The following is a 20,332-nucleotide window of genomic DNA, read 5'->3' on the forward strand; positions in this document are numbered from 1 at the left end:
TAGGGTATTTTCAGACTAATCAGATTTTCCTGTTTTCTATACCATAAAATGTTAGCAATTAGTGTAGTAATTGCAGTAATATAACTAGTTGCAGAACATTCAAACAAACATTTTGCAAAGTGTTGTCCAGATACGTTAATAATGGGACTAGGTATGAGTATAGGATTAAATCTGATCACTTTTAGCTGGTTTAATGCCACCTGATCTTTTCTCAAGAAAAAGGGCTAAATATGGCTAGGAAGCAAAATACCACATTTAGCAAAGCTATCCCTCATTAGCCGTGCTAAGAAACCATCAGATGGAGCAGAGCACCACACTTCTGCACCTAGCCAGCTCTGGACGTTTAGTTCAAGTATCTTGATGCAGTAGCACATTGTGCTGTAGACACAGCATACACCATAATTATGCTTATCGGCCTGCTCACGCCATAATTAATTAGGGAGCTGTTCTGAAGACCAGGGCTTTCGGGTATATACAGTGATGACAATTAAAATGTTGGCATTTGTCAACAGTTACTTCACCCCAGGCACTACCTAACGAACCACAGTCTGCTGTATACATGGAACTGAAATAACCATGGTAACTCGGGGTATATAGTGACATTTTAATGATCACTTCTGCCTATCCTCAGGCGATCACTTGCAGAACTGAATGGCCCATCAAGAAGCAGATGAATAAAGTGGCGTCCATACAATGCATGAAAAATGTTAAGCACTTTTAGGGATTAAAGCCATTTATATCTACCTTGGAAGGGAAAAAGGAGAGATAAACATAATACAAAAGCATGTATTATGAAGAAATAATGAAACTACCATATCCTACTGCAGCAACTGCCACTAAAATGTCAGTATCTACCAATAGCTAGCACAAATTGGTATCTAAGATACCAAAATTATTTCCTATTTTAAGTCTAAGTGCCTCTTACTACATACTGGCTTTATAAATGGCAGCAGAAGTATCAAAGGTCTTTCATGCTCAGTCACTGCCAAACTGCAGTAGAAAAACTATCAGTAATAAACCACAGCAATTCTCAAGCAAAGAAGAGGATCCAATACAGTACTTTATTTAACACTTTCATACAATCTGACCTGTTTTTAAAGAAAAAGATGGTGGAATCCTCTATTTTATTATTTTTTCATCATCCTGATGAAAAGTCTGGTTTCTTAAAGCATTCAGGAGTTATACTATTTTCTCCATGGTCTGGGAGAGGATTTGAGTGTATATAAAAGTATCTGTAAATCTGTCTTGTATTTAGAAGTTTCACTTACCAAAATGAAGAGACAACCAGAGGCAAGTTTTGTGTGTTCAGGAATAGTAGAAAACACGGACAAAATCAAGCAACCAAACACAAGGAGAAAACTGAAAAAGAAAGAATATTAATAATTGTTAATATTTTTCAGAACCCTGATCCAGTCTCTATATTGATCCTACTTCAATAACATTAATAGAAGACTATCAATGAACAGTCTTCATTAATAGAAGGGAATTCAACCCCTACTTAACTTAGTTCATTAAAGGCCTTAGAATAGCCCATTACCAAATCCACATGCTTCTGAGCAGCACTGGTAGAATTAATGGAAACAAACACAAGATTTTCTTGGAGAAATGACCCAATATACACAAATGTTACTTTTGGTATCACAATCCTGTACCTTTATGCAGTCTGGATACTCTTAGTGGCTCTAAAGAAAGATCACCAATGGGAGAGTCCTCTCCCCAGACTGAAAAATCATTTCTCCCACAATTGACCACAGATATCTGCTCTATAAGCTTGTTGAAGAGCTAAGATGCATATTGCACCTAACTGCTATGACTTTGCCAATCTTAAACAACTTCCTTCTGAGCAACAGACTTCATGTATAAACTACCAGAAGCTGAGAGGTAGTTGAGTTATGACATCACTGCCCTAAATGACCAGGCTCCATTCTAGGAACAAACTTAATATTATACAATCCATTGAAGAAGTTAAAACGAAGGAGTGAATCAAGAAAGTCTTACACAAGTCATGCCATTACAATCGGGAAAACGTGACCGCAATTTTGAGCTTGCATGAACTTGCATGCTTCGTGGTACTGACGAGTACATGCAGGCAAAGCAAAGCACCGACATGCTGCTAAATCTCTTTGCAAGGAAGCAGCAAACACTCAGTATTACTGTAGAAATTCTGCCTGCCTGATCCTTACAGCATACAGCACATGTAGTGTGTACAGACATGAGCCTGCACAGCCAGTATTGCTGTGAGACCTATACTGTGGATGATAAGGAACATCCTTTCCTGTTGTACTGCATCGCCAATAATAAGGCCACTGTGCTGGTGAAACCATCTATGAAATGAGTCAGAAGAGAACTTCATTTCACCCACAATACCATGAACTGACTAATCAGCAGCGAGTGAGTGCACGGTGGTGCATGTTCTGTACTTCAAATTCTAGCACTTGAACTGGATTTTGCAAGTAGTAATAATTGATTCTATCAATGTTTTGCTACTTTCCTTCTTAAAAGACTTGTCAGTCATGCTGGGCAATGAGTCAACCAAAAAAGGGCAGGCCTTTGGCTTTTGTCTTAATTGCTAGGACTCTTGTTAGCAGATGCTCTAACCCAACATGAATAGGTATTGCAACTAATGCAGATATATACCTGCAAGAAAGTACAAATGGCTCCTTCCTGATACAAAAGGGACTCAGATGTCTTCCAGGGACAAGGGGAAAAAGCATAGAATTCACTGATTTATGTAGAGGGTGCATATGCTCTTCAATATGATGTTTCCATTAACCAACACAAGAATTCTGAAGACACAGAAAGCAGCTTTTCAGAAAAGTACTGGGGGGCATGGGGAAGTGTTCCTGGTGGCCAAGTTGAACATCACTCAGCAATGTGCTTTTGTGGCAATGAAACCCAACCAAATGCTGAGCTGTACTAGCAAGAATGTATCCAGCAAATTGAGGGAAGTGATTATTTCCCACTGTTCGGCATCTGAGAGACCACATCTAGAATGCTGTGCCCAGTTCGGGGCTTCCCAGCATGGGGGAGAGATGGACAAACTCAAGCAAGCCCAGTGGAGGGGCATCAGGGTGTTCGGGGGCTGCAACTCATGATGTACAGGCAGGGCTGAGCAGAGCTGGGTTTGTCCAGCCTGGACAAAGGGAGGCTGGGACCTCTGACTGCTGCCCTCAGCTATCTAATTCTGGTTATAAAGAAAGCAGAGAGGACACAATTTGCAGGAAAGAAAATTATTATTAACCATAAGGAAAAAAAAAAGTCAAAGTGAAGGTGGTTCAGCACCAGAGCAAGTTGCCCAGCGAGGCTGTGAAATCTCTTTCCTGGGAGATTTCAGAACCTGGCTGGAAAAGGTCCGGGTCTGACTTTGAAGCGAGCTCCGCTTTGAGCAGGAGGATGGACTAGATGACCTGAAGAGGCCTTTTCCAACCTAAATTCTTCTATGGTTCTAACTGCTGGATACAAACATTAATGTCCCCACTTGCGCTTCAGGAGCTAAAATTGCTCGCTCCCTTATAACATATGGACTTTCCATAGTGCTGTAATATAGTAGTGCTGTAATATATCAAGTACATTAGACAAAAATGTAAGTCCATTTCTTCAGAATTTCTAGCAGAAAATCTGATGTGCGATGCGCTAAGACATTGGAGGCACATTTTGAGGGGTATCAAATAACTGCTGGGGAGAAGTTCTACTCTGAAAATCAAATTTGGTAGGAGCTTTCATATAAGGTCTACCAAGAACTGTAAATAAAACAGTGTCCAGGAGGGTAAAGGGTGTCTCTGGCACATACCATTGGCAAGTCTATCTTCCAGACTAAAGAAAGGTAAAGATCAGTATATATATGCTTAAAGGTTTCATAAAAAACTCATTCAAGTGACAAAAATTCACCATGTGAGCAATTTTGCTCCCCTTCCCCCCACTTTCTTTAAAACAGGAAAATCTCCCAGAACATTACTGGTAGTTTCAGCTGCTACAGTCTTCAGATACAACCCCCCTATAATTACATCCTACTGGCATAGGCATAAATGTGGTTTCTTCTCGTTAAGGCTTGCATGGAGGGCAAAATAAAATTAAGAAGTGACTAAGAATTTACGGTAAAAGGATGTAATTTTCTTTTGCTGAATTTCTTCAATTCTGAATCAGTTAAAATGATATTTTCTTGCTTCCTTTGTATTTAGGTATTAAAAATTGCTCTTGTTTAGTTGTATTCCAGTAATACCAACTAAATTGGAGGCCCAGTTGTACTGGGTCTTGTCCAAACACACAATACAAGTTTTCACTTGGAAGAGGTCTCTTGTAGTACAATTATAGAAAACAGACGCAGCAGGAAAAAAGAAAGCTTGTTGTTCCCATATCACAGCTGGAGACCACGGCACAGAAAAGGTAAGGGATTTGCCTAAGGCTACACAGAAGGTCTTTATATGTGAAATAAACCTGAACTTTTTAAGTCCCATCCCAGTGCTGCAGTCACAAAACCATCCTCTACTCACCGACCACTTGCTTTGCCATAGTTCCTCAGGACTGTGATTTAGAGGATCACTGTGGGCAAAGTGTTAATTCATGATAGATGGGAAAAGTGAGTCAGGAGAGGGAACGAGTACAGTTAAGCAGTGTATTAATCAAAAGAAAGGTAAATATTCAGGAAAGCCAGGTGCAGTTTAGATTAGCACCTGGTAGACATAGTTCTGCAGGTTATCCATGAAAACCAGAAACAATCCTCACAGCAATACATAAGAAGTCTTGGAAAGATATTTTTCCAAACCTCTATAACCTTTTGTTCTCAGTTTTTCCAGAAACTCTACAAGGAACGGAGCATTGTTATTAATTATTATTATTACAGAACAAAAGAAAAATGTTTGCATTTATCCACCCACAGACTCAAATCTTGCCCCACTATCCCTCATTCCTCCCTCCAACACTGAACACTTTTTTACTGCCATTCAGCATATTATGTCTAAAATTAGACTGTAAGCACTTTGGGGGAGGGGAGAAACCCAGTCCTATCAGCCTTGCAAAACTAAAAGCATACTTTTAGGTGCTGTAAAACACAACACTAGCAACAAAAGTAAAAGGATTAAGTGTTCTGGAATATTTTCTGTAGTTTATTTACCACTGATGTGCTTTCCTTCAAGTAAACCAATAGTCAGGATTCATTTTTACCTTTTTTAATTTGACCTGTTTACTCCAGCCATGCAAAGAAAGCAGCTCTCTTTTTCCCCAGCAAGAACTGAAGGCATGGGGGATACAGCAACGCCTTTCACCTGGCTGGGCATTAAACAAGGATCTGTCCAGCAAAAATAAATCCCTAAGGTTCAAACACCGCGGTGGTCAAAGTGTATCAGAGGTTGTTCTTTCCTATCATGAACTATTTCTCCAGTGACAGATGAAGTGTAGAGGATTGCATTAAGCCCTGGATAGTCATTTTATAACCATCAATAGGGGAAAAAGTCTTTCTGAATGCCAGGATTTGAACTGTGTGCTATGATACATACTATACAAGAAGAGGCTGCTGTAGGTAGAGAGTAGTACAAAGCAAAACACAAAGCAATTATATTTGGCCTCTAGTGGTTCAATCTGGATCATATATTTGTTCAGGCTGAAAAAAAAAGATGGTCTTTCCTCATGCATTCAGTATCAGACAGTAAAACATATGCTTTAGGCAGTAACTTCCCATAAAATTATTCAAGCACTGCCATAGTCTTGTATTTTATCAAAAGCAGCAACTTCTATTTTGTTTCAGCAGTAATAATTTTGATGCAGATCCTTTCATCTTATTCCCCTGCTTCTGAAAGCATACACTAATTGGAGAAAAGCCAATTTATGAAAGATAATATAACTCAGAAGCTTTGATATTTATTCAATCCGCCCCTCATAAACTTTTCTTACTGGTTAATTAGGAACTACCAATTCTCCATTTATTTAATTTTCAAGAGAATTTTACTATCGTTTGTGATTTAAGGGCTGTTCATATGGAAGAGGATGTTCACCTTAAAGCAATTGTTAAAATATTACTCAGGGAATATCGTAAGCATAAAAAACACACTCAGGGAAGATCTTTAAAAGCTATTTTGCTACATTATTTACTGCTAGAATTAAAATAATCAAAAGTTAAACATCTGCAAACAGTTTTATGACCTCTTCTGTAAATAATAAAAATGTATCACTGTTAAAGTGACATAATTAAGCGCTTAGACCACCAGAGTTATGTTGCAGTATTATTTGAGGTCTGATTTAATCCCCATAAATGCAAGGACATTCAGGATTATGACCAAAACTGTTTGCAAACCATTGGCAGTGCCATTATCCTGGATTTTGTATGGAAGGTAGAAAATGTTTGAAAGCTTTTGCTAACTTTAACTATGACCAAAAAGTAGCTCTTACTTTTCCCACTGGTACAAAGTCAGAACTAATGCAGTTGCTTGCAAACTTACAGAAAGTTGTTTGCGTTCATGAGGTCTGAGTCTACGAAGAAGCTATTAGACCCCCTCCATAAGTAACTCCTTCCCACAGCCAGGAGCAGTGCCCATGTTTTCTTAACAGTGATCATGATCTTACTGGATTGAGTACCCAAGTATCACCTTTAAGTGACTTTTTAATTCTTGAATGCATAAAATCTGTGTGAGGTATTAGATAAATAAATGTGCTGAAGTTTATACTGGATGTATAGCACCAATAGATCCATTACAGGTTTAGGTAAGTGAATACAATACCCAGTAAAAACCCGATAAAGAAACGAAGGAAAGAGACAGTCATTCATGGCACTGTAATACTTTTGCTGGGACTATTAGTTTTGGTGAATAGTTCTCACAAAAAGCACAGACAGACATTTGCTAAGCAGGTTGCCCTGCACGAGGTCCCTACCTCGGCTAGATGCTGTCAGCACTCTCACCCCTCTTGGTGTGTGAGAAAGGGAGACTTCACAGCTTCAGTGTGCCGCGGAGTTGATGGGGACAGATTAAAACAGCCTCTCCTGGGCTAGGAGTTACTGTTATAGAGACAGACGATTTGCAAGGCACTAAATTCCCATAGGGCAGAAAGTATGCCTGCTGTTAGACTGAGAGCTGGTGTACCATGTTGCATCCTGGAGCAGATGTGCATACTCAAGACAGGAAGGCAGCAGAAACCTGACAGCTCCCGTCAGCCTCAGTGTGCTTCCTGGCATCTCTGAGCAGACAGGTCTTGGAGGTGGGTGGAAACATCCTCTCCAATAGGATGCAGAGAAAGAAACGCTGGAGCATTTTCCTAGCTTCAGGAAGAACTGAAAGTGAAAACGTCGGCTGATGCAGGCGTGAGGAGGACATTTACGCAGGTCCTGTGGTATCTCCCTTAAAAAGTAATCTTTTCAACATTTCTATAAAGCAGATAATGCACTGCTGACATGGTGGAAAAGAATACAGTTTAACAGTTTTGATAGTGCAAGCCATGTGGATTAAATTTTCCATCATTTACAGTTTCAATGTGACTTGTTTATGCAAGAAAATGAGATACGACAAAGGTTATTACAATTTGTTAAAAATGTTTGACAAAAGCCTCATGGAGAATAAGAGCTCTCCCATAGAAAAAGCTCATAAATTTCTCCTGTAGGCTTTCTTTAAAATGACTTGCACTTCAACCTTTTCTTCAAGTGGAAGAGTGTAACACTTAAGGGCTTGATACTGTGCTGCCTTCTCCCCAGAAATTACACAACCCTGTCTATGGAGAGATGGAGTATGAAGACCTCATTGTCTTAAAATGTGAAAGTAAACTGGATAGGAAACTTGAAAAACAATTTTTGAGATAAAAAAAGAATTGGAGCAAAACTAGCTTTTTATATATTCTTTCTTTGGATTAATTGTTACCTTTTTCTGAAATATAGAAATTTGAACTGAATTTCATGTCTGAAATTTTCTAAGAACTGAACTTGCTGTTGTTGAAGCAACTTGTTTAGAAAGGTGAGTTTTGTCAGGCTCTGATGAATAAATATTATTCAAGCAACATTTTATTTTTCATTCCTCTATGGGATGTTTGTTCATTCTAAAAATTAGAACAGTTCATCAAGTATGAAAGAGTTTTAGTTTGCAGTGTCAAAAAAAGCGTTGTCAACCTAAATTGACCTTTTCTGTGATATTTTTAAGGAGTCATATTTTTAGCAGTGTCTGCTAAGTGATTGTATTTGGCTTATATTGACAAAGAATGAAAAGGTTATAACAGGACATGTAATCAAAACCAAGCAAATGAAACAGCACAGATACCTATGGGATACCAATCAAAGTGTCATTAAACGCACATTTGATAATCCATTCCATCATAGACAAAAAATAAAACATCAAGGTAAATTTCTCCAGGGATCTATAAAGCAGGCATCATTCTTCCCTGAGCAAGCACATCAGCTTAAAAGAAACAAAACAAAACAAAACAAGAAATGCTTATTCTGACGGGTTTAATGCTCAAAGAGACTTGTGACCTAGATATTTTCTAAAAGGTTTTCATTGGCTTCAACAGGAGACATTTTTGACACAAAAATAAGAATAAAGCATATGTTCTTCCAGATTTTAACTGTTTTAAAGATTGGGAAGCGTAACACTGATTTGCATCCCAGGATCCTTGTTTGCACTTACAGGTGCCTCAAATCTGTAAAAAATGACAAAACCCTTCTTTTATCACACCCAAAGAGCAGGTCTTTTTGTAGACCAAAATTTTCAGATGTGAATGCTTAATTTAGTAAATAAAATTTGTATTTAGACAAGTCTGTAGGTATTTTTGTTTCGCATCAAATAGACCTAAATCCCAAAGACAAGTCTGGTAGCTCACCTAGCAACCTTTGCTTCACCACAGATATTTCCCGAGAAAATTAATTTAAAATACGAATAGAAACTATGTTGTATTTATCACTGAGCTCTGGCTGCAGCATTTATGTAGTTTTTTAGAACATATACAAAATTAAGATAAAAACTTTGTTGTAATGCAATGGAGAAAATTAAAAGAGTTACAGTATGAAGCTGGAGAAATTAAAACCACTGCATAATCTTTTTTGTAAAATCATTTGACCATTGCAGTCTATTTATTCCAACCTTGTCCACAATCTAGGGTAAAGGGAAATACTCAAATAACCTTCTTCTGTAAAAGTGTTTGTTAACACACTGTACTCAGATCTCTTGCTAACCAGAAAAATAATCCTTAATATAGGAAAAGTGTAGATGTGTAAGAAAGAAATGTGTTATGGTAATCCCCAGCATAATCCCCTTCAACATCAGCTTTTCAGGTCTTCAGATTTTAAGATAGAAATACTGCCACTACCACATGTTTGGTTTTTTGAAGTAAGAGAGCAAAATCAAAAGAACAGAAGAATTGTAGGATTGCTGGGTATTTGTTATGTCACAAGTAACATTCTCCTCTTCGCTCAGTGCTGGGAGTGCAGCTGTGGCGCTGGTGAAGCTAAGGCATGATTGATTGTAATGGGGCCAGACATCACTCACCTTCATTATCTAATCATCCATCAGTGGCTAACAGTGCCATGGCTTTGGCAGCTAAAACGAAGTAGAAACCATACCGGGTTGGGAAAAAAAGACTGTCTAACTTAGCCTCTGGAGTTAATCCCACTCAGTGTGACTCAGCTAGACCCCTAGTAAATCACACCGTGCCAGGGAATGGCACTGTTACTCCTGATGGCTCCTGATGGTCTACGCTCACCATTTAATGGTGAGGACTGCCACTAGCATCCTTTTGGCCTGGGTAAAATAACACTTTCCTAGACAACTCCTGAGTATGGTCTGGGAGTTAGCATGTATCTGGATGAAATCTTTTGCTGGACTTGCTAGTACATTTTTTACTATGGACAGGTACTTCTGGATGTCAAGTTATTGTGTTGAAAAAACATTATTGTACTTAAGCCCATACCCAAGCACTATCAAAAGGGCATATTTAAAATACGAGCTGTAATTTATGATCAATGAGAATATTTCAGTATTGTTTTACATCTTAACTGAAGGTAAGGACAGAGGCAAAGTCTACTGAAAATTTAATCATTCAAATTCAGGTGCCTGCTTGGCATATTTTAATAAAATACTTGGGATTAAACTACTTGCAAGATTTGGGATTAAGACGATTAGCCCAACATGACTATGATAGGTTGATACTGTGGGAAGCACCCAAGGATCAGCTGTGCATTTTCACCTAAAATATTCCATCCTATTGAAGAGCTCTGGAACATAAATCAATCTCCTTATTTCTCCTATTTTTCTCCACTAGTATATTATATATTGGATTTTGCTTTGGTTTTTCGTTCAGTTTTCAGTGGTGTATGGTCAGTAACATAGAGAATTAAAGGAGTTCTTCAAGGGAAAGGACCACTCAAATGCAGTCATGCAAATATACTGCTGCAGTACATGAGTAAAAGGAACTCCTTTTCATCATATCCCTCAAGAGGGCCTCTTAGTAACCCTTGGCTACTGCTAGAATTTTTTACTATTCCAGACATGGGAATAAAGTAGTACCCACAACGAACAAAGCAGTACCCACAAATCCTCCAGTAACAGCTTTCCAGACTGCAAAATAACACAGTTAATATGGCAGCAATGTTCACTTTCATGATATACATGAAGAATCTATGGGATACTTGGCTTTGTATGGGGATTCCAGTCTATTTGCTGTCACTAAATGCTATTAAGTCTCACATGTTACCAGAATACTGGATAAGACAATAAACCACACTTTTTTTTTTTCTTTTTTGTAATAGAGAAAGATATTTTAAGTGGAAACATCAGAGTTTTTTTGTGTATTGTATCACACCACTATATCAGCCTGTGATGGCTGTGGGAGAAATGGTACAAAATGATTAAAAATGACAAATACCAGTTAATCTGCTCACTTTCTGATGCCTTCATTCAGCAGGTTGATTAAGACAGGAATGATTTATCACCTTTTTAATATACTGAAATAGAAGAATATTTTTAAACACTCCATTCAGGAGAATGAGGATGAAAGAACAAGTCTATCCTGGACAAAACCATATATTCAGGACAGAATTTCAAAAAATGGTAAGCGTAACACAGTATTTAAAAGTCCAGGCTACCTTATAGCCCCAACACCCCTCACAGCTACCACAGAACTCTAAGCAGCCACAAAAGCCAGGGCTCATTAAACTTAGCAGAATAATGTCATAATGGCATCAAGAATAAATGTTTTTGAAAATTTCTTCAGCGTACCAAGACCTAGGTCTTCTTTCTCTAACTGAATTTACTCCTGTTAGCTAATAGCTGGGCTTTGGTCTTTACTGAAACCTTACAGTTGACTTCAGTGGAAGTATGGCTTTTGTTGGGAATTATGAGCTGACTCATAAATATCACCAGAGCAAAGAGAATCCTGTTAGTTTCCTACAGTTTTCTCCCAGTAGTAAATAAGGATATAAATGGAAACCAGAATATTTTTCCAACATAATGCATTGTTAGTATTAAACTTACTTCTAAGAATCAATCACTGCACTTTAGCTTGAGGGTGTTCAGTTTTATACCGCACCATTAGTCTTGTCTTCCTTAATCTAAATAAGTTCTGTACTTTCTGGAATCTGAAGTGCCCTTTCTTGTTGTTAGGCAGCAGTACTAACAGACCAGGACCTGATGGCAGAAGCACGTGAGACTGCAAAAGAAGAATAATTGCATCTTGAAGGGTTCAAATGACGATGAGAGTTTCCTGGGTTTAATGTATTTATAGCAACACTTATTTCCTCTCTCCATGGGGTTCTATGCTCATCCATATGATATCGACATGAAAGCAGCACAAAGTCTCAAAAATGGGGGGAAGTGGGGTGTTCACCCATTTCCTTGTATGCTTTAAGTTTCTTAGCGTTTAAAAGCAAAGAGCAGATATGCACTTTGTCAAGCACTAGGCCTTGCTGAGGTGGGTACAACAAACAGCTTGTGGTTTTATATCACACACTGCTTTGAGAACAGAACAGAACAGTTCACGCAGTGACCTAAAGCAAGATGTAACACTTTTCAGAATGAGGCTTTATTCTGTCTGAGTCTCTCCAGTCAAAGCCCAGTGATGTGACTCATTTTCCTCTATTTTTCAGGGTCTTTTATCTCATAATCATTGCAATTGGAAAGAGGGCTATATAATTTCTTCCGTGCATCAAACAAGATATTCTGAAGTCCCTACAACGTACCACTGCTAAGCACACCAGCAGTGGCTGCATGCACAGAATCACAGAATCACAGAATCAGTACGGTTGGAAAAGACCTGTAAGATCATCGAGTCCAACCTGGGGGTGGGGGTGGGGGGGGGGGGGTGGGGGGGGAGGGGGGAAACCCACAACACACAACATCAAAAAACCCACAAAAAAAAAAAAACAAAAAACACAACACAACCACAAAACCCACGCCACACAACAACAATAACAAGCCACAACCCACCCAACACCACACAGCACCATGTCCATCAAGCTACATCCCACAATGCCACATCCACACGCTCCTTGAATACCTCCAGGGAGGGTGACTCTACCACCTCCCTGGGCAGCCTATTCCAGTGTTTCACCACTCTCTCAGTGAAGAACTTTTTCCTAATGTCTAGCCTGAACCTCCCCTGTCGCAACTTGAGGCCATTTCCTCTAGTCCTGTCACTAGTCACTTGGGAGAAGAGACCAACACCCACCTCTCTGCAACCCCCTTTCAGGTAGTTGTAGAGAGCGATGAGGTCTCCCCTCAGCCTCCTCTTCTCCAGGCTAAACAACCCCAGCTCGCTCAGCCGCTCCTCATAAGACTTGTGTTCCAGACCCCTCACCAGCTTCGTCGCCCTTCTCTGCACACACTCCAGCACCTCAATGTCCTTCTTGTAGTGAGGGGCCCAAAACTGAACACAGTATTCGAGGTGCGGCCTCACCAGAGCCGAGTACAGAGGCATGATCACCTCCCTGCTCCTGCTGGCCACACCATTTCTGATGCAAGCCAGGATGCCGTTGGCCTTCTTGGCCACCTGGGCACACTGCTGGCTCATATTCAGCCGGGTGTCGATCAACACCCCCAGGTCCTTTTCTGCAGGGGAACTTTCCAGCCACTCATCCCCAAGCCTGTAGCGTTGCCTGGGGTTGTTGTGGCCGAAGTGTAGAACCCGGCACTTGGCCTTATTGAACTTCATCCGGTTGGCCTCAGCCCATCGATCCAGCCTGTCCAGATCCCTCTGCAGAGCCTTCCTACCCTCAAGCAGATCAACACTCCCTCCCAACTTGGTGTCATCTGCAAACTTGCTGAGGGAGCACTCTATCCCCTCATCCAGATCATCAATGAAGATATTAAACAAGACCGGTCCCAAAACCGAGCCCTGGGGGACTCCGCTTGTGACCGGCCGCCAGCTGGATTTCACCCCATTCACCACAACCCTCTGGGCTCGGCCATCCAGCCAGTTTTTTACCCAGCGAAGAGTGTACCTGTCTAAACCACAGGCCGCCAGCTTCTCTAGGAGAATACTGTGGGGAAATGCAGTGGCGTGGAAGGGCAGCATCTTGTGTGCCTGCAGCAGGACCTGCCTCTCCTGGGATGTTTGTGAGGAAGTCGGCTGCTGCTCACATGTCTGGCTTCTGCGTGCCAATGGTATGCTTATACATTGCTTTGGCAACAATAATATTTCTGTTCCGATAATGAGTTATTTTATTACATGCTGAGTTGTAAAGGTTCTGAAACAACTATTGTGCTTATGCAGAATGTTAAATACACAAAGTGATCACTTATTTTTCCATATGGGGAAAAACTTGCCCTTTGTGCTTCTTAAACACATTAAAGCTGCTGCTTGTCTGTTTGAAACAACATATGATGGTGCTTTTACTTTCCAATATTTTATCTTACAGTGGCTTGCACTCTTTGCCAAAATTGTCCTGCTCAGAAATTAGTGTGAAACAAGTTTGTGTTTTTAAGACATATTACAGGCACAGAGATAACTTTATATGGATTCTACTTTAGCATACCAGTTTCCTTTCACAGATGCTTATCCTGTAAGCACTTACTCAAGTGTTCAAGGTCAGATTGGATGAGGCTTTGAGCAACCTGATCAAGTGGAAGACGTCCTTGCCCACAGCAGGCTGGTTGGACTAGATGGTCTTTAAAGGTCCCTGCCACCCCAAACCATTCTATGATTCTATGACCATGTGCATAGTTTAGTAAGAGATGATTGCGAGTATATACTTCCAAACACTGACTGTATGCTTCAAGGTTGGAGAAGAAGCCCTGGAGATGCCTTTGTTAACCACACAGTTAAAGTCAGTTTTCTGGAGCTCCAGTATACAAAGTACTAGCCTTCAGTAGTTGCATGGAACGTCCTGGTGAACAGGATTGCAATTTCCTGCATCCAGGTGACAGGCAGACATGCATCTCTGCTGGAAGGAGGAAAACACCACTCACACCACAAGGAGGTGCAGTTAGTTGGTGTACCTCAACTAAGAACGATTCCTGGCTGTGCGAGTGCCAAGGGAACATCTCTCTGCTGTACCTCTATGACTCCCATCACCAGCACCTTACAGCCTCAGTGTACTCAGTCCAGACAACTCCATCAAGAGACAAAGTAGTGTTGTTTCCCTATATTAGGAATGTGGAGCAGACAGACATGATATTTTGGCCTCTTACAATTCATCGAGATTCACATTAAAAATTAAGACAGGATAGGCACTGTAGGGCTTTTGCAAATTCTGAGTCTATGAGAGTCTAAAAAAGCTTAACTGTCTTCAAAAAGTTGATACAAGTGTACACGAGAAGCTTGTGAGAGTTGAGAATTGGTCCTTCCTAGGCTAGGAGTGACTTAAGCTATGTATGGAACCCGAACAGAGCACTCATAGCCAGGAATTGTTCTTAGCTGAGATACACCAGCTGACTGCACCGCCTTGTAGTGAGAGCAGTGTTTTTCTCCTTCCAGCAGAGATGCATGTCTGCATGTCTCCTAATTGCTCAAGAAACTTGACAAGCAAAAGAGTGGATTCAGGGTGAGCCAAAAATGTTGTATATATTTGTCTGTAAAAACCAAGTTCTGCTAGCTGAACTTTTTTCTTTTCATATATTTTGTGACCTGTTATGAACATTTATTTATGTAAATTTAAAGAATAAATGCTGAGCAGGACTAGGCATCTTGATTTAACCAAAAAGTCGTGCAACAGTATCCATCCAGCCATATGAGAGCGCACAGATGAAAAAGTAACCCAATCAACCAATATACCAAAGCAACAGAGACCGTTTTCAACTTAACAAGATCATTTAGTCAAACCTTCCTATAAGACTGTATGAAATAAATAGTTTTGCAGTATGCCCAGAGCATCACCAAGCTCAGACAATCACAGGCAAATAAATAACCAAGGACCTGTCTGTTAAAACCATCATATTAATCTTCAACAAAACTAAAGTTACGCTGGCTTCTTTTACAAGGGGAATTCATAAAAATCACAGTCTCATGTCAGCTGGAAGGGACCTCCAGCAGTTATCTTGTCCGCCACTCGACTGGGCACGGTCCTGAGCAAGCTGATGTAATTGAACTTGCTTTCAGCAGGTGGTTTGATGGGCTGGGATGACAGGTTGGTCTGCATCCTTGTCCTCCTGGTGCTAATCTCTTATAGCTATCACCTCCTTACCCCAATAACCTCACTTCATACCTTTCGGTTGAAGATCTGTAAACCTAACATTGAAGCACTGAGGTCAGCTATCAAGGTCTCTCAACCTAAAATAGTCTCACAGTTCTCTGTATCCTCATTTTCCAGATTGCTATTCTTGGCACTCTCTTTCCTTTTATTTTGCCTGTTATTTTTCCTGCAACCCAGGCAAGAACAAAGCTAAAATGCTGTTTTTACTATAATGATAGACATGGTTTACTTTGTATACAGCTCGACTTATTTGTTCATACTCCTTTTGGTTTGTCAGTGGGTTTTATTTTATATTACTGAAAATGCAAAAAATCCCACCAAACGTGGGTCACTGAAGTAAAAAACGAGGATGCATGTTAATGCTACATTGATTATATATAAATTATTATCTCTTGCCCAGCACTGAAGGATTTTCCAGCTATTAGCTGGTATTTGCAGATACAAAAGCCCTGAGTAGATGTTTTGAGGGGCAGACATACTCAGGAGTCCCAGTTTGCCTGCGGAGCACTTCTGAGGCTCAAGCCAGTAATTAAATGCCCAGGCACAGATTCAGATGTTCAGTAGTACCGCACTTTCATTTGGAAATGTATTTATCACCTCTTTACCAGCCTGCGTTCTGTCTTTCCACAATGTGTTTCTTCTACCTGTGGCCATGGCGCAGCTGGTCACACGCTGCACCCACCTACCTTATCAGCTGTTTTGGCTTTAGATGAAGAATGGCGATATTGAGGTAATGAGATACCTATAGGATATATTTGAAAGACGAAAAGGCCACTTCAGCCAGTGTGCTGTAACACGCACGTATCCAGGGGTGGCTGTAGTGCTTTTATAAGTACGTAGGTAAACAGAGAGAATTACTTTAAAAAATGAATATTCACATATGTCTTAGAGCTTATGACTGGGAGTGACCATGACATCACTTAGCCAGGTTTCTGAATGGTACTGGCCACCGCCACACTTCAGAAGACTGAGCTTTTCTGTGCCTTCAGGACCTGGGAAGAGCACAGCCCGTTCACAGGGCCCTGCAGCTACAAGCCCCATATAGGGAGGACCACAGGATTGCAACGGGCAGACCATGGCCTGGCTGCTAAGAAAGTCCAAAATACCTTCTGGGTCCCTGACAATTCGAACTGCAGGAAGACTTCTTCTTGACTCCAGGCTGACCCATTTGATCTCCAGTAAGAAGTGAAATGCAGGCATCTAAGAAAGCTTTCTTGGTACTATTTTAGACACCTGCCTTGCATGCATCCAGTGGCCTGTCCCTAGTTGTTGTCACAGCCCTTTGCTTCAGAGGAAAGGGGAGGGTGGGACCAAAAGTATTTGGTTGATTTTCCTTTGTGGACAAAAAGAAAAACTGCAAACCCTCTCGCTTGGTTGCTGTCAATTGAAGCACTTATGCCTGAGTTTCACTTCTAATCATCTTGCTGAGGACATAACAGTATTATCAAAGCTGCTTCTGAAAAATTCAATTTCACAATAGCAGGAAAAAACAAAATGAGAATGTCTTTAGACAGAAAACACTTATAAAGACTGAAGGCAAAATGACAGTTTTGATTTGTTCCCATATTTTCAGTTTTGCTCTTATTACAGCCTGTTCCCTAGAGCCTCAGGAAGCCTTTGGCTGGTTGAATGTGCATCAGCTAACAGCTAAATGAAGCACCTTGAAGTTTCTTTAAATAGTTTGATTTTTCAGAATTTCTAAAAAATGTAAACTTAGTAATGAAAGTGCATGCAAGTCTGCTTTGTCATGGAACAAACATTGCAATGAAGTGCTTTGCCATTCACCGTCCGGACGATCGCAGTGGACCAGACCAAGGCCTATCCAGAACTTGCAGCAGTGGCTGGTAGCGGGTGCCAAGGCAAGTCCCTGCGGAGGTGGTAAGCTGCTTTCTTACCAGCAGGCTGGGGCGCAGGGGCTTCCCGAACGTCAGGCTGTGGACCTGGACAGACTCTGCTGCTATCGGGTTGCCTAATCACAGTTTCGGAGTCCATGTGTATTTTTAGCCTGCATACACAAACCGTGAATGATTTACAAAGTTCACATATGAGCTCTTATGAAGATGTATTTTTCTTTTATTTTGCCTGAACCTACTCCTTAATAATTGTGCCTGTGCCACCTCTATGTGGCATTCTGAGAGGCAGTTAATCACCATTCCTGTTCATCTGCTCTGTTTGCATCTTGACTTCATAAATCCGTATTATACGTGGCTACAGAATAAATATTTTTCAGGAACTAGGGAAGATACAGACAGAAGCGAGCTCTAATTTCCAAATTCTAATCCAATGACCACTGAACCCAGGCCATGTCAGGCCAAGCAGGCTGGCAGTGTTAATGAATGCTGGCATCTGTTTTTCATGACTCACGGTGGGTTGATATGTCTGGAATAATCTCCGTCTGCCAGCTTCCGTAGCTTCATGACCAGATTTGTTGACTGGAGACAGCTTATTCTATGAGGCTGAGCTAGTCCAATGCTTTAACTGCATGTATAGTACTTAATATTTACACTTTGCACCACAGGGACAATAACATATTGTTCTTAGGTAAAGGGACACTACTGTTTCAAAATATATTTGCAACCTGCCTAATAAGAGGATTTGGCTGGGACAATGCAACTCTATTTTAAAATTGCCATTTTTCTTATTATTCCAGTTACTAGGTAAGCCTCAAATCAGATGTATGGAGAAAAATAAGGGCTAAAATGCAATCTTTGCAATGGCATTGCAAAATACCCAAGGGAAAAAATTGGCTAATATACCGTGAAATTTGCCCATGATTTGTAAAATAATGATACAATGTGAGTCTTGCGACACACATGTATAAGAAGTCTTCAGCTCATTAGTCTCTGGAAAAGTCAAACTCCTGGTCTCCCTGCAGTCAGCACAGACTTGTTTTGCATATGAGAAGACTGAAGCTGGACCTTAGGTAATTACTGCACAAACGCAAACAGCTTGCTTTTAAAAAATTCTTCTGTGCATGTTGAATGTATGTGATAGATTTAAACAACATCATAAATGTAAACTGTACTTGAGAAAACTGTAACTGTGCAGCTGGTAGAGTCCATAAAGATAAAAGAAATGTTTCCATAACATTTAATTTCAACTTGACATTTATATAACAAAACCATGGTAAAGCTATGTTTAGCTGAAGTTGTTTGCATATTTTGCATCAGCATCACCAAAGGCTCTCTCCTTCATTTATATAGTTACCACATTTTGGTAACCACATTTATATAGCAGAGGCAACAGCTACCGCAAAAGGAAAACTGAAAACCAGAGAATTTGTAACATTTGGGTAAACAAGCCATCAATTCTGGTGGTGTAACTAATCAACAACTGGATGTGTTCACTTTTGACTGAAGCAATGGCCCTGTTTTCAGTAACGGAGACACACAGGATAGTTCGTACCAAGTTCTTGAACATTTAACTGTGAAAATACCCTAATCAATATGATTTTAGTTTGTCAGACAGAAACACCCTATTTTTCTTCGGTCTCTTTCATCTTAAAAGTGTCAGAGGAAATGGCCAACCTTTTAGGCTCACACAAATTCATCCTTCTGAGTTCATCTCCTTATCAAGCACAAGGTCATAGAAATGTATTTTTTTCAGTCCCATTGGTTTAGTAAGGAAAGAGGCTTAACATAAGCAGATCCCTTCCTGACTGCCATTGCGATACAGAGAGGGTTCATGTCAAGTTTTCCTAGATGCATTACACTCACTCAGAAATGCAGAAACATGAGTTACACATTTGTAGGGTGACATTCCATCCCTGTTGGAATGAATAAGAGTTTTGCTGTTGACATTAATAAAGTTAAGATTTCCTGAAAGGAAATCAGCCCCTTTTTTTGTAACAAATCTGGCGTTTGAGAAACACATGTTCGCAGTGGTAAGCCATAGCAAAGATGGGCCTTTACTGCACTAAAAGGTGTGAAGACACAGCGAGACTGTAGCGTACGTCAGCCTGCCAAGGTCAGCTTTAAACAAGCTAGCTCGAGTTGTGACAAAGTGCAGCCAAAGAAGCACAGAGGTTAGCTCAGGCTAGCTGTCCCATTATTCACCCAGCTTTCCAGACAGGCTGAGTAGTTCATACTTGCGCTGAAGCCTGGCACAATTACACTACTACCATTACCCAGGCTGAAAGCATAGAAACTAGCTCACAAGTGTCCACAAAAGCTCCTGCTGACTTAATCAGAGATTTTTCAGGCGTCACAATACAATTTGCAATACAATATCCAAAATAAATTTCTCAAAGAATCTGTTACAGAAGAATATCGGGTTTATCTTCATCATCACACCTACAAAGAAATTCTTTGTAAGCCTAAGGAAATTTAAGTTTTAAAAAAATACCAGAATGTCTTTAATAAATGCTATGAAAAAGCATGAAAATTTCAATAAAATGGAACTTAGAAAATATTGCGCATCATGAGAAGCAAAGCTTAGGGTTTATACTGAGTATCAATTAGGTTACATGACATCAGTAGACTACCAAAATACGGAGGAGCAATTTCTCACTACTGTTGGTCCTTGCAAGTCTATGAATAGAAATTAATCCAAAAGAAATAAAAGATTATGCAACACACACCTTGATGTTCAATGAGTAAATGTCTCCAGAAGATGCAGAGGACAGTGCTTCAGCAGCACTTCCAAATGTCTTCCTCTTTCCGTTAGCGTCCCTGCTACAGTGCTTTGAATGACATTGCAGGCAGCAATAAATATAGCACACCGCCAACCGGCTTTGTTTAT

General features: G+C 40.3%; 1 protein-coding gene across 5 annotated transcripts in view; it reads right to left on the minus strand.

Annotated features, from left to right (window-relative positions):
* KCNQ5 (potassium voltage-gated channel subfamily Q member 5) overlaps nt 1-20,332 on the minus strand; it is a 302,911-nt gene that overhangs the window by 88,445 nt on the left and 194,134 nt on the right. For all 5 annotated transcript variants that reach the window (XM_059833319.1, XM_059833303.1, XM_059833299.1 and 2 more), the window contains exon 2: nt 1,269-1,359. In XM_059833319.1, the coding sequence (XP_059689302.1) occupies nt 1,269-1,359 (91 nt within the window). The remainder of the gene's footprint in view (nt 1-1,268; nt 1,360-20,332) is intronic.

Source organism: Gavia stellata, chromosome 2 (genome assembly GCF_030936135.1).
Source record: "Gavia stellata isolate bGavSte3 chromosome 2, bGavSte3.hap2, whole genome shotgun sequence".
Lineage (NCBI taxonomy): Eukaryota > Metazoa > Chordata > Aves > Gaviiformes > Gaviidae > Gavia > Gavia stellata.